This window comes from Patella vulgata, chromosome 2, assembly GCF_932274485.2.
Source record: "Patella vulgata chromosome 2, xgPatVulg1.2, whole genome shotgun sequence".
NCBI lineage: Eukaryota > Metazoa > Mollusca > Gastropoda > Patellidae > Patella > Patella vulgata.
The window spans coordinates 48,631,842-48,648,380 of NC_065880.2; the positions used below are offsets into that span (position 1 = coordinate 48,631,842).

Here is a 16,539-nt window from a genome sequence, read left to right on the forward strand (position 1 = left end):
ACAATAAATTTCAATAAAATCCAACCTCATGATCTGTTTTATCTGATGATAACATGCCATCTTCCCAATCACGAATAATACTTCTAGCTGTTAATCTATGCAGTATCTGTAAATTTAATTCAAATTGCTATGGTATTAAGAAATGTATTCTTAAAAAAGAAAATGTCATTGTAAAATGTCGAGAAACAAGATTAACTAAACCCTACATAGTGCCTGATAATAATTGTATGTACATATATGTTTACTTGGGATAATTAATGGTTTTAATGGAAAATACACCAGTGAGGGACTAAATGATAACATTAAATGTCTTTTTTAAAAGATTAAAATTCTTGTTAATATTCGTTTTGTATGTTAAAATTCCTTTTTTATGTTAAAATTCCTTTTTTTATGTTAAAATTCCTTTTTTTTTGTTTAAATGTTAAAATTCCTTTTTTTTAAATGTTGAAACTCCCTCTTTTTTTTTAAGTTAAAATTTCTTCTTTTTTTTTCTAATATTAGTATCGGTAAATTTAATTCAAATTGCTATGGTATTACAAAATATATTCTTAAAATAGAAAATGAGATTGTAAAATACCGAGAAACAAGATTAAATAAGCCCTACACAGTGCCTGATAATAAATGTATGTACCATCATACATGTTTAATTGGGATAAATATGGTTTTAATGGAAATATACCAGTGAGGGACTAAGTGATAACATTAAATGTCTTTTTTTAAAGATTAAAATTCCTTTTTTATGTTAAAATCCTTTTTTAAATGTTAAAATTTATTTTTTAAAAGTTAAAACTCCTTTTTTATGTTAAAATCCTTTTTTAAATGTTAAAATTTATTTCTTAAAAGTTAAAATTCCTTTTTTAAATGTTACAATTTCTTTTTTAAACATCAGAATTCCTTTTTTTAAATGTTAAATTCCTTTTTTTAAATGTTAAATTCCTTTTTTTTAAAATGTTAAATTCCTTTTTCAAATTAAATATTAAAATTCCTTTTTAAATGTTAAAATTCCTTTTTTAAATGTTAAAATTCCTTTTTTAAATGTTAAAATTCCTTTTTTAAATGTTAAAATTCCTTTTCTAAATGTTAAAATTCCTTACCTGGCCTCTTGTTATATTTAGTTCAGGTGTAGATACAACAGTTGATACTTCTTGTCCATCAATTACAGCCTTTAAAGTGGCCTACAATATATAAAACACAAATTATTAGTCTGGTTGCTTTGTTTTTCTCTCATATACAACTTGGTGAAAATAATAGTTAATTTCATATATTCATTCTGATTTTAGTTCCTGTTACTAAAAAAATCAAACGTAAAATTGCTAATAGAATCTTAAGTAGAGGGGGGGGGGGGGGTCTGGTTGCTTTGTTTTTCTCTCATTTACAACTTGGTGAAAATAATAGTTAATTTCATATATTTGAGTTCCTGTCACTAAATAAATCGAACGAAAAATGGCTAATAAAATCTTCAGTGGAGGGGGGGGGTGCATAGATCAGCAGTTTCTTTTTAAATTGTATTAAATTCTATACTGTTGATCTATCCAATATCGGGCCAAATTAAACAATGCCATGTATGCATTTATTCACTTGGTCACGTAAGAATATCTGAACATCTATTACTATCTGCATTAAAATCAAAGTATTTACCAGGGTACAATTAGGAACAAAACCATAAACCACTTGTCTTGATCCATTAAATAAGGCAGTGATTTTTCTTGGAGCTTGAACAGGTTCTGGTAAATTATCATCAAACTGCTGCCATTCCACAGACACAGATGTCAAACTTGGTTGAACCGATTTTTCTAGTTGATGTTTTATCTGCAGCAAAATGAAAAAAGACTTATATTTACCCCAAAAGAATTTGATTTCAATAACAAAAAGAAATGTAAAGAATACTCAATAAAAACTTTATTTACAATTTTTGCATTTATTGTTGATCATATTGTATATTATGTATGTCTACAATTTACCCTCCCTCTTTTGAAACTATACAAATGATGTATTAGCCAAACTGGTTACTGATGAAACTGTGGGTAGGAAAGTAATTTTTTCACAAAAACAATTTACTACTAATGCTAACTGACACAGCTCTTTTGTTCACATAATCAACAGCAGATATGGTTGTATGTTAGAGTGGACACATAAATCATATATATACCTTATCTTCCCACTTAGATTTAGATTTTCTATCAAAATATTCATAGGCTCCACCACCAACTCTAGCTAGACCACGCAACAAATGAAAATTCGCTGTTGAACTGAAATTAATATACGGGGGTAATATCACAAATGAAATGAAATAAAAAATGTTACTTAATTATTTTCACATAAGAACTAAAATTAAATTTCGACATTCCAAAAATTTAAAATAAATGACTTTCCAAATTTTTTGAAGGAATGATTACTGATGATTAAATAGTCATGTTTAAAAAAGTAAATGATGCAAGAATCTTAGTTTTGACAGCTGACTCCAAAGAAATGGGGGAAATGAAAAGATAAACCAACCTGACTCCAAAGGTAAATATACGGGTATGCTTAGAATTGAGCAGAGCCGAATTTAACACTGCATCATCATTATTAATATGGCCATCTGACAAAATGAAAACATTTCTAACACCACTTGTAGATTGTAATAGATGTAAAGTGTGTAATGGCTCATATAATTCTGTATTTCCTTTATTAGCAACACATTTCTATAATTAAACAAATGATACAATAAAACATGAAGAGATAAATATAATACTACATGTAAACAGAAACAAATAAAGATTGATTAAAGTCCCAGAAATCCATGAAATGCGGTAAGCTAATATAAAGAAATGTATTTAAAGAGGCATCTGTGCTTTTTGAGTTTTTACTGATTGGTAAAAAACATGTACTGGTAATTTAATTTGAATATTACAGACACTTGAAGCATGTTCAAATCAGAAAACATGAGATCAATTAACCCTCTCGTCACGTAAGCGCCCGAAACCGCCCGTAACGTCCTGTACGGGATCGCCCGATGTCGCCCGAAATGACGGTCGGTAAAACTCGGTAATTTTCCACTCGGAACAAAACTCTCACGTGACTAACGACAACTGGAGTGTACTGTAAACATAGCAGTATTCAAAATGGCGGCCTCCGTGAAATTTTTTATATTGAAGAGTTTTGTGTAAAAATGAAGGTTTTTCGTTGAATTTTTGAATGGCGTCATCGGATTCAGACGGCGATTTTAATGGATTCGATTCTTATGACGTTGAATGTGCCGAATTGAAGCAAAAAGAGGTAATAAATGACCGTGAATTGGATGATAATTTTGACGATGAAAGTGACATTGAAATTGAACAAGGACTGGAATACGATTCGTCTGGAGAGTCTAGCAGCGAAAATGATGACTTTGAGGACATATTAAATAGGGACGATCGCAACAATCACAGTACGGTTGACGACTTTGTTACTCTTTTACTAAAATGGTTGCCATTTTTTTATTTACCATCAGATTTTCAAAAATATTGTACCATTGTGAAGGAAATTAAATTCTCCTTAAAATGAAATTAACTTGTCAGATTAATTTTGAACTTTGTAGCATTAAGTTTTTCTCCAAAGGTTATCTTGAAAAAAATTTCAAATTTTTTTTCAGATACATCTTATGATACATAAGTAGTGATGAGAGATGCATATTTCTAGTTGACTCCATTGGAAAGAGAATTCAATTTCCTTTCAGAAAATCATAACTTGTCTTCTTTGAAAGTTGATAGGTTTTGAGCTATAATCACATGAACATTTCGCATATTTTTTCGACGTTTTTTCTGAATATTGTCAGGATTTGGCGTCATACATTATAAAACTCACTAGTAATGAAAGGGTTAATCAGTCAAACCATCATTGAGATATAGACACTTCAATTGTCAATTTACGGATTATACAGAACTTTTGATTGGAGGATTTTCAGGAGGTTAAAGTACATTCACACAAAATGCATCACCTAAGTAGGTCATCAAAGCTCAGATTTTCAATAAATACCCCAGTCCATAATTATGATACAATACTATACAGTGGACTCTGTCACATCTGACCTCTAAATACTCGGGCACTCTGTGAAATCAAAAATCATTTTCATGTCCCGATTTATTTCCTTATTATTTCAGCCAAAAAATCTTTGAGTAATCCATACTCTGAATATTCTAAATTACGACATCAATCAGCCGTCCCGTCACAAAATTTCCATTGAATCAACACTGTATAATCCGGCCTTCAATCGGTGGGTGTGAAGCCACAAAAGATTAACAAGCAATCACCAATCAATTATCAGTGAGATTAAAACTCGCTCGCGTAGGTCTTTGATGATTACTTTGATAATATTATAATCTCTTGTAAGACAGTTGTGACAAATACTCTAGAATACCCACGAATTATTCACAGTCGTAAAAATATTCCTAGCACCTGTTGGAAACATTCATTGCGCATGCTGATTGAACCTGAATACCTAAGTTTGTTCATCCTACGGATCTATCAGAATTGTGTGACGAAGAACAACAGTTTATCAATGAACACGTGACACCAAAGACAAGTGTGCGATCAACTGAAGACGATGAAGGAGATAAATTAACTGAAGACGATGAAGAAGATAAAATAACGACAGACTTGACCTATTCAAAATGCCTACGCATGTTAAATCAAATAAAAATTAATGTAATAAAATTTTGAATGTACAGAAAGGTTTATCATTTTTAAAGGGAATAACGTTCTGGGGATTCGAAACTACATTATAATAATACTTCCGGTTTTCGAAGTTACAATAATACCTCCGGTTTTCGAAGTTACAATAATACTTTCAGTTTTCGAAGTTACAATAATACTTCCGATTTGGAGAAAACTGAGTATTCCGACACTGCGTAACAATCCCGTACGATGTCGGATTTGACAGAGTCCACTGTATATATATATATATTACTTGGACCTTCTAGGTGAAAGTGATAATGCCTCTTTATGCTTAAAAGCAGATTAAAAAGTGAATTCTAGGATGCTCAGATTTTAGTCAATATTACTTAGTATGGTATTGTACTAAAATAATTAAAACACAGAGTAACAATATCATTCATATTACCTTAATAAATCTATAAGCAGATTCCATCACTGTTTGTGTTTTTCTCTGGCTACAGGGAAATAATTCTTCATAATCTGTTGAATATAACCATTTATAAAATTCTTCAATAATGAATATAAATGAAATTATGTGAATACAAGATAATTAAAAAATATTAACAGATGTGGAATTTCACTCAATTTAATTTCTCTCCATAAACAATAGAAGAATATAGAGTTAAAGTTAAATTTTGAATGGATAATATGTCCTTCTTTGTGCTTTGGTTAACCCCCATTAGATTACCTTATTAGTTTTATATGTGTTAACATATTTTATAAGAAAGTCAAAACATAATTATTTCTATGTCTTTTGCTCAATAGGTTGTCAACTCACTATTATACGACCATAGGTATTATTCTCCCACTTAAAAATCCTTTGACCCCGGAAATAATAACACAATTACCTCCCCTGTTTTTCTATTCACCCCATGGAATAGCTATCTTCAAACGTTTGAATTTCAAGTTGAAAATGATATTTTTGTCAATTTCTGAACTGGCAATAGTGAATTATAGGATTATTCTTAACAAGGTAGGACTGTTTATAGATACCATCTATTTTAAGGCTTTATTTTAATAAATTTTAAAAATATAACTTAAAAATATGAAATGGCAACTTTAAGTTACCAATTGAATCAATCATCTTGTACTGTAACACCAAAGGTCTCTTTTTAACATTTAAATATTACCTTTTAGTTTACTAATTATCATTTGTGCTTGGAAACGACAAGAGGATACTTGATGAAACTGCGAGCTATATGTGTACAAACCAGTGATTGTTTTTCCATACTTTTAGGAGGCTATTCTAATGATTAAGTAGTTATACTACGATACCTTTTCAATGCCAGTAAGAGATATGACTGGTAAATATGATCAGGCCTTTGTTGATACATACCTGTACCAAAAGCTATGATGTTAAAATAGGTTTTATAAGATAAATGATGTAATGTTAGATACAGAATCTTCTTAGCATCTTGTAGGCCTTCAATAGACATAGAGTTGGATACATCTAATATAAATACTATTTCAGTTTCTTCTTCCTCATTAGCTTCAAACTCCGGAAAAATTGTCAACATACACGCCTGAAAAGATATAAATTTTGAGAAAATGTATATTTTTAGGTCGTTTGTTTTCTGTTGTTGTTTTCATGGTCGCTAGTTGAATTAGGAATACTGTAGTTTGAGAAAAAATTAAAATAAGCTATAAATGGTTCAAAAATAGCGTACCCGATTGTCTGAATCAGTTGGCATTTGCTCCACCCACATTCTAGGTACATGTATTTCTGCCAATCCAATCAACAGTTGAAAACCTTGACTAATATTTTCTCCTTTACACATTTCAACAACTGCCTTACTTGCTGTTTTCTAAATACAAGAAATAAATATTCATCAATACGCTTCAGAGTAAAACACCTTCAAATTTTCATTATTAAATATTCAAACATCTGTAAAAAAAATAGAATTATTTTTGGGATAACTTGAAAACTGTTTAAAGGTGATAATGTGTTAATCTATTATGGCTTTATATTAATAATTCTAATTGAAGTATAACCATAATCCTACCTTTATTCTGACTCTATTAGAAGGACTGTTTATTGTTACAATATCAAATGGCATTTCAACAGCAATCTGTATTGTCGTTTCTTCTTCTTTTACAGCTACTGTATCTAGTTCATCCTATCAAATATACCAAACATAACCAATCAGCAGTTAAAAAAAAAATCAAAACCAATTTCACTACTTTTCGCATCATCTGTCAGTATAACATGTAAATCATGCTATTCTTAATCATGTTATCGAACATTAAGAGTGAACAACAACTTTACAATCCCAAAACCCATTTCAGCAAACACTTACCCACATAAAAATATTGTTAACACAGATTACATTTCAAATACCTGTGTCTGATCTTTAATGGCAGAATCATGTTTCCATGGTGCCACACTTCCTGGTAATCTAAAACTGATCTTTCCACCTTCTACTTGTAGTTCAGCAACATAAATAATCTTAATAAGAACACAAGCTCCAGGTGGTAAATTACCCACACTAACAGTAAAAACATCCTGAAAACAAATCACAAAACTTTATCTGTAAAAAGTAATGTAATCTTTCAGTCTTTTATTATATGACGTGGGGATTGTTCTGTGGTTTAAATATCATTGCATCAATCTGAGAGACAGACCATACACTAGAGAGGTTGTTTATCTTTAACAGTCATACTACATAGCTATGTAAGTTTAACAATTACACCTGGGTTGTAAAAGAAAATAAATTCTTACTGGGGTTTCTTCATCCCTGTCCATTAAATAAGCTCCGTGACCTTCACTTATAGCTTGTTTATATTCTTTCCTAGCCGTTTCCTTCTCTTTTACTTCCCCAATAATATGTTTACCATTAATAAAAGCTTCAAAACCACAAACAGCAGCCATATCATCTAATGGAAATACATATTTTGCTTCTAGAGAGCTATCTGTACTACTATTGTAATATTCTTGTAAAACTGTCACCTAGAAATCAACCATTAAAACAGTCAACAATTTTGGTGATGAATTCCAAATGACTAACTATTTAGTGCTGAAACTTTCAATGTAAACAGGTTTTTTCTTTACATTTTGGCATCAGGGCTGTATTTAGTGGGGGTGCACTAAATTATTTGACAATCTTTCAATTATAAAATAATACACTTGATTATGATCACACAGTGATGTTCTTAAGGCACTGATCAGTCGATCGGTTTTAAGGGCACCCACACGCCAATGGGTTCGTTTGCCCTGATCGAAACTTTCTTATATCACATACGTGGAGGCTATGGCGCCCCACCACTCTGCTGCACCCCCACTTTTAAAATCCTACATACGGCCCTGTTTGGCATTTATTTTAACACTAATGTATTAAATTATGAAGTATGGGACTGTTTTTAATAGGATTACACAGTACCAAATTGACCAATACATTCCAAGCTAATATGTAAATCTCTCAAATATATCTAGTAATAATCAACATTATGCTACTTTCAATTTTTCACTAAATACAGTAGACTCTGTGACATCCGATCTCTGATCACTCCGGTTTGCTGTGACATCCGACATGATTTTCATGTCCCTATTTATTTCCTTATTACTTCAGCCAAAAAATCGCTGGTAAATCCGAATTCTGCCTGTTCCGGATTCCGAAATCAATCAGCCGTCCCGTCACATAATTTCCATTGAATCGACACCATATAATCTGTATTTCAAACGGTGGGTGTGAAGCATCCAATTATCGGTGAGATTAAAACTCAATGGGTGTGAAGCCATAAAAGATTAACAAGCAATCACCAATCAATTATCGGTGAGATTAAAACTCGCAAGCGGCGGTCTGTGTTGATTACTTTGATTGGTAAAGCAATGAACCCGAGATGTTTTAAGGGAGTGGACAAGATCAACCTGCCAGTCAATTGGTCGGCCAATTGCAAAGCGTGGATAACAGGTGCCATTTACTCTGATTGGCTTGAAAAACTGGACATAGAACGACAGATTATAAATGAACACGTAACAGAGTAGACAAGTGGACAATTGACTGAAGACGGGGACGAAGAAGAATATACATTAACGACAGACTTGACCTATTCAAAATGCCTACGCATGCTCAACGACATTAAACACTTCGCACATATTAAGGACAAAAAGATGATCGCAACAATTCATTTGTTAGAAGATGTTGTCCAGGACTTCGCCTTACGATATGCTTCCGGTAATCTTAAGCAAACTACTTTAAACGATTACATGCATTGATATTTATAAATATATTGTACGCATCCATTGATATTACATGTAAATGATTTTATGAATATATTGTACGCGTGCATTGTTATTGTTAATTATTTAATGTAATAAAATTTTGAAAGTACAGAAAAGTTTATCATTTATAAAGGGAATAGCATTCTGGTGATTCGAAGCTACAATATAAAAATACTTCCGGTTTTCGAAGTTACACTATTTCCGGTTTTGGATAGAGCTCGGTATTCCGAAACGCTGTGTGATCCGAATTATTGTAACGATCCCGTACGATGTCGGATGTGACAGAGTCCACTGTACAGCTGTCATTTAATGAAGATCTCTATCATGATAGTCTAAGAATTTACTAAGACTGCAAATTCTTCTAACTCATTTTGATTGATCGATGCCCACAAAAAAATAACAGCACAATACACATCAAATATACTTAAACTGTGAAACAAAAAGCAGTGTATGTCAGGCATCTTGTATTCTTCTACTTTCTTGATAGAAAACAGAATTTTGTTCAAAGTAGTAGACCAAAAGCAGTCACTAAGAATGTGCTGCCCGAGGATTGTTGTTCGCTGCGGGAGCCATGGTGGCTAAGTGAGTAAGATGCTGGCTTGCTAGTCTAGGGGTTGTAGGTTCGATCTCGGTGTTGGCTGAGAAAGTTCATCAGGATTTTCCGTCGTGGTTTCCCCTTGTCAGTGGTGCAGGACGGAGGTCCTGACAAGGACAGCTGTCTAGTCATTCAGATGGGACAAAAAACCAATTTCCCGTGTACGTAAAAGATCCCTTGGCAATAGTGCCGTTGTCCGAGCAAAATTTCACTCATAGCACACTGCATGGCATAACTCTGTCTTCATTAGCGAGTCGGAGCAGAACAGTAGGATGTTAAACCTCATTTCATTACATTTTGTCATTCGCTGTGCTAATTACTATGTTTTTATTTCATGTCATATTTTTGTTTCAACAACATTGTTGCTGCATTTATTTTTTGACAAATATTTGTTCCTTTAGGTCATTTACAATAATGAAACTCTGCAATCGTTATTTTTGCTTTTCAGCAGGCTACATAATTACCTGGACAGCTAAATCTAGTAATTTAGCTCTGATATGAACTGATTTTAAATCCACTGGTTGATCTGTAGTAGATATCAATCCAGCTTTAACCTTATCTAAAGGATTTTTTATATCTTGTATATCGGATAACTCTAAAAACAAAAAACAAAACAGAATTATAAAAACCATGAAGATGCTTTCAATCACTGTGAAGAAGATTATGAAAACATCATGGGTTTTTTTTAATGCGACATGGATTTTTGCTGCCCATTTAATTCCTGTTGGACATTGCCAAATTTTCAATTCATTCATAATGTTTTGGTAAATACTTAAAAGAACTGAACCATTTTTGGACGGATGTTCCATTTAGAGATTCAACCATCATAATATCTGAGTGTGCAAGGGATTCAAAATCCCTAAAATGGTGATCAAAAACTATAAATAGACTGTACCTATATCATCAATCTTCGTTATTGTCTCCTTTATTTCTTCCTCTAGATTGTCTTCGGCGTTCATTAAAGAGTTGTAATTAGGAGTATCACCTGGCAGTTGAAATTCTACCAGATACTTTATACGTTGTTGTTTTATATTATATATAACATATTCATCATCCTGTATAAATAAAACAATATATAAAAACAAATATTGACCATATGTGTTAATCACATTAAATGGTAACTTCTAGTAAAAAGTTAAAAATCATGTCTACTTCGGGATGTTTTAACAAGTTCTATGCTAGTAGAATATCAGAAATATTTTGTGTAATTAAAAAGCACAAGACTAAATTTGTGATATATGCTCCATCTGTCTGAATTAAAAGCTTGTTTCTTTTGACATTTGTGCATCTGATATTTGATGATATTTGTATGTCAAAACTTTATGGAATTCAGCTGTAAACAATACTTGTTTTCCATACATATATGTCAAAGACATGGCGGTATACTATCATTAAATCACATCATCATTTCAAATACAAATGGAAACGATCCTTTACCATAAATTGTGAACCATTATCCACATTTCTTTTTTCACCATGAACACTGCCATAACCATCAGGTGGCTGTTTTAAGTCGGGATCAGATTTATAAAATGGACATGTTCTACCTAAAGCTACTTCACATATCAACATAAGTCTTGATCCCACACTTTTACTAGCAGTAGAATATCTAGCACTTTTACTGGAAAATAAATACATTATACACATTGTATTAAGATATATTACTTCACATATCAACATAAGTCTTGATCCCACACTTTTACTAGCAGTAGAATATCTAGCACTTTTACTGGAAAATAAATACATTATACACATTGTATTAAGATATATTAAAAAGACAAATACTTATACACAGAACTAAATACACTACTTGGAAGCCTTTGGCTCACTTTAATAAATTGTAGCAAATATATGGTGGATCCCCTAATGATGACCATCTATAAAATAACGTAATTGTATGAGCAGCTCACACATATACTGTTAACTAATAAATATTTCCTTGCATTGACAATATTTATAAGACATTGATCGTCATTTAATAAAAAGCAAATATTGAAATGTCGATTTTTAAGATTTAGAAAAAAGTCTAAACAATTATAAAAATCCTTTTACATAAGGGAATTGCTTGTATATATTTGGTAGCTTCAGAAAGGTATTTAAATTATCAGATGGATGTTATGTAACTGTTTTATTATCTATGTGATTTAATCTCCATGTCATTTGTTTCTATTTTTCTTCCTTTGTAATTTGAACAAATGTAATAAAATATTTCTAACCTAGCTGAACTGGCGAAATAGATTCCACTTCCTAATAATCCAGCATCTGTTCTTTTTCCACCATAATCGTCAACAACAACTTTTGGTAGTAACAGACCTCTGAAAATAAAAAATTTATACAGAAATGGGTAAAAAGATGTTTGTCTTATTCTTACCTTTCCAAATAACAATTAGTAGTTCTGAGAGGTCATGCACACAAATCATTAATTTAATAAAGGTTTGAATGGAGATATCCATAAAGTTTTCAAAATTTGATTCAAGGTGCTCTCATTATTATCTATCTGTTATTAGCATATTGAAATATATGCCCCTTTTCGTTTAACTGAACAGAAGTAGAATTTTTCAAAAGAAAAACATAAAATTTTGATATTATAAAAAAAACCCAGTTAAGTATTCTAAATATTGCCTTTAGTTTTATGAAGTCTTTTTTACAATAAATTATAACTGATAATTACCTTGATAATAGACCTACAAAGTTCTCTACCCTAGATGAGTGAAAGAGAAGTTTTTTAGGACACAAATCATGAGTAAAATTACTCTCTTCTATTGGGCGCTGAATGGTATAGATCTTCTTAACTTCTACTTTAGTGTCACTGAAATATTTCAAAACAATGGAACAGTAGCCCTTGATGTTTTCTACTGCTTACGTGTTATAGCTGAAAAGCTACTAGTGTGTAAGCCAGCCTCACACACTGCGATTTTCATTATGATACACAATGATAACCTGTGATAGCCCAAGAAAAAGGCTGTCTGTGATATGATTTTGGCCAAAATACAATATTTTAGCGTATCATAGACAATTGCAGTTTGTTGCAGCTTTTTAAAGATTTTCAATTATTTTCAATTGTTTCATAGCTGATCATAAACAATTGTAGTGTATGATGTTTCATTGCAACATGTGGACTATCACTGGGGGAGTTTGAAACTGATGCACAGAAGAAGTTGATTAGTAAGGCTGCCGTATCATAAGTAAAATCACAATATGTGAGGCAGGCTTGATGTAAACAAGTTAACAGTGAGGCTGATGTTCCCCGCTGAAATCCCGAAATAAATAGATGACACATATTAATTAACTGCACGTTTATCTTTTTCAAAAGTATCAAGCAATCAAACTGATTATCAACTATACACTAAGTTTCATCACTCTCTATCAGATAGAATCAAAGTAAAAGAAATTGCTTAGCTCGGCTTAGCTTCAGCGGGAAATGTTAATCATTGAACTCAGTCAAGACATTCACCTAATGAACATCAACATCAAGTTTAATCATTTTAACTCAATTAAAAGCAGACTTGTTATTTTCCAAAGTCTTAACCAATTAAATTGCTTATCGCTCCTTAGCCTAAGTAGAAAATATAATGAATATACTTGGAGTTTCATCACTCTCACGTCATTATAACCAAAGTTATCTTGTCCCAAAGCACCAACCAATCAGATTGCTTATCTCTGCTTACCGTAAGCAGACAATGTTCATCATCGAACTCCATCAAGGTATTCACCTAATGTACACCTACACCAAGTTTGAACCAATCTGATTAAAACACAGATCTACATTTTGTTTCATTTTTTTATACTTTTGATGGCCTACACTACATGAAGATCTGACCGGTAGTAGTGATAGGTCGCGTTAGAGGTCATATGAGCGGCTTTTGACCCTATGATGTCAGACATTTGATTAACCAATCAGCATTGATGTTACTAGTGGATTACCCACAGTTCTGTGCAAAACACGCCTAAAGCTCGCCGAAACAGACCGTTTCATTGGCTAATAGCTCCTATCATTCAGAACACATCAATGAGAACAACTCTTCCAGATCCTAGTGTAGTAAAAACAAGTAAAACAAAATTTTAAACTATAAAAGCAAAACGAAATAGGATCTGTGTTTTAATCAGATTGAGTTTGAACATTCTACCTCTATTAGAAGGAGTGTTATTGTGTTTCAAAGTCTCAACCAATCAAATTGCTTATTGCTTTGCTTACATTAAACAGAAAATGCTCATTATCAAACTATACATCAAGTTTCATCACTCTCACTTAATTAGAACTAAAGTTATTGTCTTCCAAAGTCTCAACCAATCAAATTGCTTATCTCTGCTTACCCTTAGCAGAAAATTCTCATCTTCGAATTCCAACAAGGCATTCACCTAATAAACACCTACACCAAGTGTGAACATTGTTGCTCAATTAGAAAGAGAGTTATAGTGTTCCAAAGTCTCGACAAATCAAATAGCTTATCACTCTGTTTACCCTGAGCAGAAAATGTTCATTATCGAACTTAGTCAAGGTATTGATGTAATGAAACTATACACCAAGTTTGATCACTCTCACTTAATCAGAACTAAAGTTATCATGTCCCAAAGCATCAACCAATCAAATTGATTATCTCTGTTTACCCTAAGCAGAAAAAGCTCATCTTCGAACTGCATCAAGGCATCGACCTAATAAACGCCTACACCAAGTTTGAACATTTTAGTTCAATTAGCAGGAGATTTATTGTGACCCAAAAAGTGTGACGGGCGGACGGACAGATGGACAGACAAACCAACCCATTTGAATAGTCCCCCGCTTTCTTCGACAGGTGGGGTACAATTACTTTATAAATTAGTTTAAATATAATCAAAAGACTGTGACGAATTAACTCCTTACTTGAAAGTACAGGTGATAAGTGGAAGAATCCCTTTACAGTGCTAGCAAGATCAAATCTCAGTGATACGGTTGGGGACCAAAAGAAAGCATAATGAATGATATATAATATTCCCCAAGCAACGACATTAGTTATTACATACATCAGGCTAACATTGCTGGATATATCTATATCGAACTGCATCAAGGCATCGACCTAATAAACGCCTACACCAAGTTTGAACATTCTAGTTCAATTAGCAGGAGATTTATTGTGACCCAAAAAGTGTGACGGGCGGACGGACAGACAAACCAACCCATTTGAATAGTCCCCCGCTTTCTTCGACAGGTGGGGTACAATTACTTTATAAATTAGTTTAAATATAATCAAAAGACTGTGACGAATTAACTCCTTACTTGAAAGTACAGGTGATAAGTGGAAGAATCCCTTTACAGTGCTAGCAAGATCAGATCTCAGTGATACGGTTGGGGACCAAAAGAAAGCATAATGAATGATATATAATATTCCCCAAGCAACGACATTAGTTATTACATACATCAGGCTAACATTGCTGGATATATCTACTGTATATATATATATAAACTTACCTATCCAAGGAGGTTAAAACTTTCTTTCTAATGTCTTGAAACTGTACATAGTTTTTTCCTGGATCAATATGTTGTATATAGCATCGTAAAGCTTTATATTTGGCTTCAGGAGAACTGTTTGTACTCCAGTTAGTGGCTTCGTTGACAGATAACATATCACGCAACAACTACAGTAAAATAATACATGTATATAACAACAGAAATATAATACAAACAAATAAATAATCAAAACTATATATTTTCAATCAAATTTCTTTAATATTTTAGGGAATATCCATAAAACACAATTTATTAACAACATATATATACACCAGTCTATACTTCAATTGGAGTTTTTCAGAGCAATAATGTAAAAAGAGTTTCTGGTTTAGAAACCATTGAACAATTTTTAACTACTAGTAAATAAATGGAATGAAATATATTTTAGTTAGTTAAAAGAGTATGAGATTACCTGACATAGATCTTGTTTATTAGACAACCATCTTCTATCAGGTTTAGTGTCCTTTCCTTCCATCAGGTGAGGTAGAGCAGAATAAAAATCTTGAAGTAAAGTCTGTAGTTTATTGGTATCTGCTGTCTTATTCAATTCATCTTTTATTTCTACTAAAATGGCATCTGCTTTGTCAATCTGAAGAAAAGCAATGATTGATTCTAATTCTATACATATTAGAAGTAAAAACCATTGGTGAGACACTTTGGAGTAGAATGGGGTTATCTCACTGAGGCTAAGACAATTTTGGTTATTTCTAATTTTTTGCAGACATTGGCTTCTCAGTCTAATCTCCTCTTTATGTGCACTACCAATTTGTACAATGAACTACGTATTTCATACCATATCATCTAAACACACTTTTCTTACTAGCTCTGCAGGTGACCACCAGATTATACTTCACCAGAAATAATTAAAACACAAGAAAAAAAACCTTTAAAAATAAATATTTACTTGTGATAGTTGAAGATCTGCTATACTGGATGATAGTACATCTTCTATATGTCCTGTAGCTTCTTGCCATACATGGTTCACAAGTTGTTCTACCTCAAAACCAACATGTTCCGACTGTGTCTTTCTGTAGGCTATAATCTAAAATAACAATATTTATGATAGCTTTCATAGTGTCCACACTCCACAGCAAAGTTTTTGTTTCTCTCACATGAGCCAAGAAAAACAACTATAAGTTAATCATTATGCCAGAAAACTTTGTATTTTTATGGATAACATAAACTATAGTGGCATTCTGTGAAATCCGTCATCCTTTTCATGTCCTGATTTATTTCCTTATTACTTCAACCAAAAACGTTTTGAGTAGTCTGGATTCTGAATATTCCGAATTACGACATCAATCAGCGGTCCCGTCACACGATTTGCGTTCCATTAATATTGGATAATCCGGCCTTCAATCAGTGGGTGTTACCGACAAGTAATCCCCAATCAATTATCTGTGAGCATAAAACATGTGTCAGTCTTTGTTGATTACCATGATAATTTTATAATCTCTTATAATCACTATCATTATAATATTGTGTTCTGCAAAGCGTACACGTACGGATTTGACATTGGATGTCAAGCAGCAAATTTTAGTAGATTTTGAAAAAGTTCCACATAGG

At 32.3% G+C, this 16,539-nt stretch overlaps 1 protein-coding gene across 1 annotated transcript in view; it reads right to left on the minus strand.

Annotated features, from left to right (window-relative positions):
• The window catches only part of LOC126812404 (protein mono-ADP-ribosyltransferase PARP4), a 62,725-nt gene that overhangs the window by 42,351 nt on the left and 3,835 nt on the right, over positions 1 to 16,539 (minus strand). Inside the window, exons 5-23 of the mRNA XM_050538780.2 lie at positions 15,878 to 16,015; positions 15,386 to 15,562; positions 14,935 to 15,101; positions 12,160 to 12,297; positions 11,705 to 11,803; positions 10,926 to 11,109; positions 10,384 to 10,543; positions 9,953 to 10,083; positions 7,394 to 7,621; positions 7,013 to 7,177; positions 6,678 to 6,791; positions 6,342 to 6,479; positions 6,011 to 6,197; positions 5,081 to 5,154; positions 2,497 to 2,684; positions 2,150 to 2,249; positions 1,639 to 1,809; positions 1,095 to 1,175; positions 26 to 106 (exon numbers count right to left, since the gene is read on the minus strand). Of these exons, the coding sequence (XP_050394737.1) occupies positions 26 to 106; positions 1,095 to 1,175; positions 1,639 to 1,809; positions 2,150 to 2,249; positions 2,497 to 2,684; positions 5,081 to 5,154; positions 6,011 to 6,197; positions 6,342 to 6,479; positions 6,678 to 6,791; positions 7,013 to 7,177; positions 7,394 to 7,621; positions 9,953 to 10,083; positions 10,384 to 10,543; positions 10,926 to 11,109; positions 11,705 to 11,803; positions 12,160 to 12,297; positions 14,935 to 15,101; positions 15,386 to 15,562; positions 15,878 to 16,015 (2,721 nt within the window). The remainder of the gene's footprint in view (positions 1 to 25; positions 107 to 1,094; positions 1,176 to 1,638; positions 1,810 to 2,149; positions 2,250 to 2,496; positions 2,685 to 5,080; positions 5,155 to 6,010; positions 6,198 to 6,341; positions 6,480 to 6,677; positions 6,792 to 7,012; positions 7,178 to 7,393; positions 7,622 to 9,952; positions 10,084 to 10,383; positions 10,544 to 10,925; positions 11,110 to 11,704; positions 11,804 to 12,159; positions 12,298 to 14,934; positions 15,102 to 15,385; positions 15,563 to 15,877; positions 16,016 to 16,539) is intronic.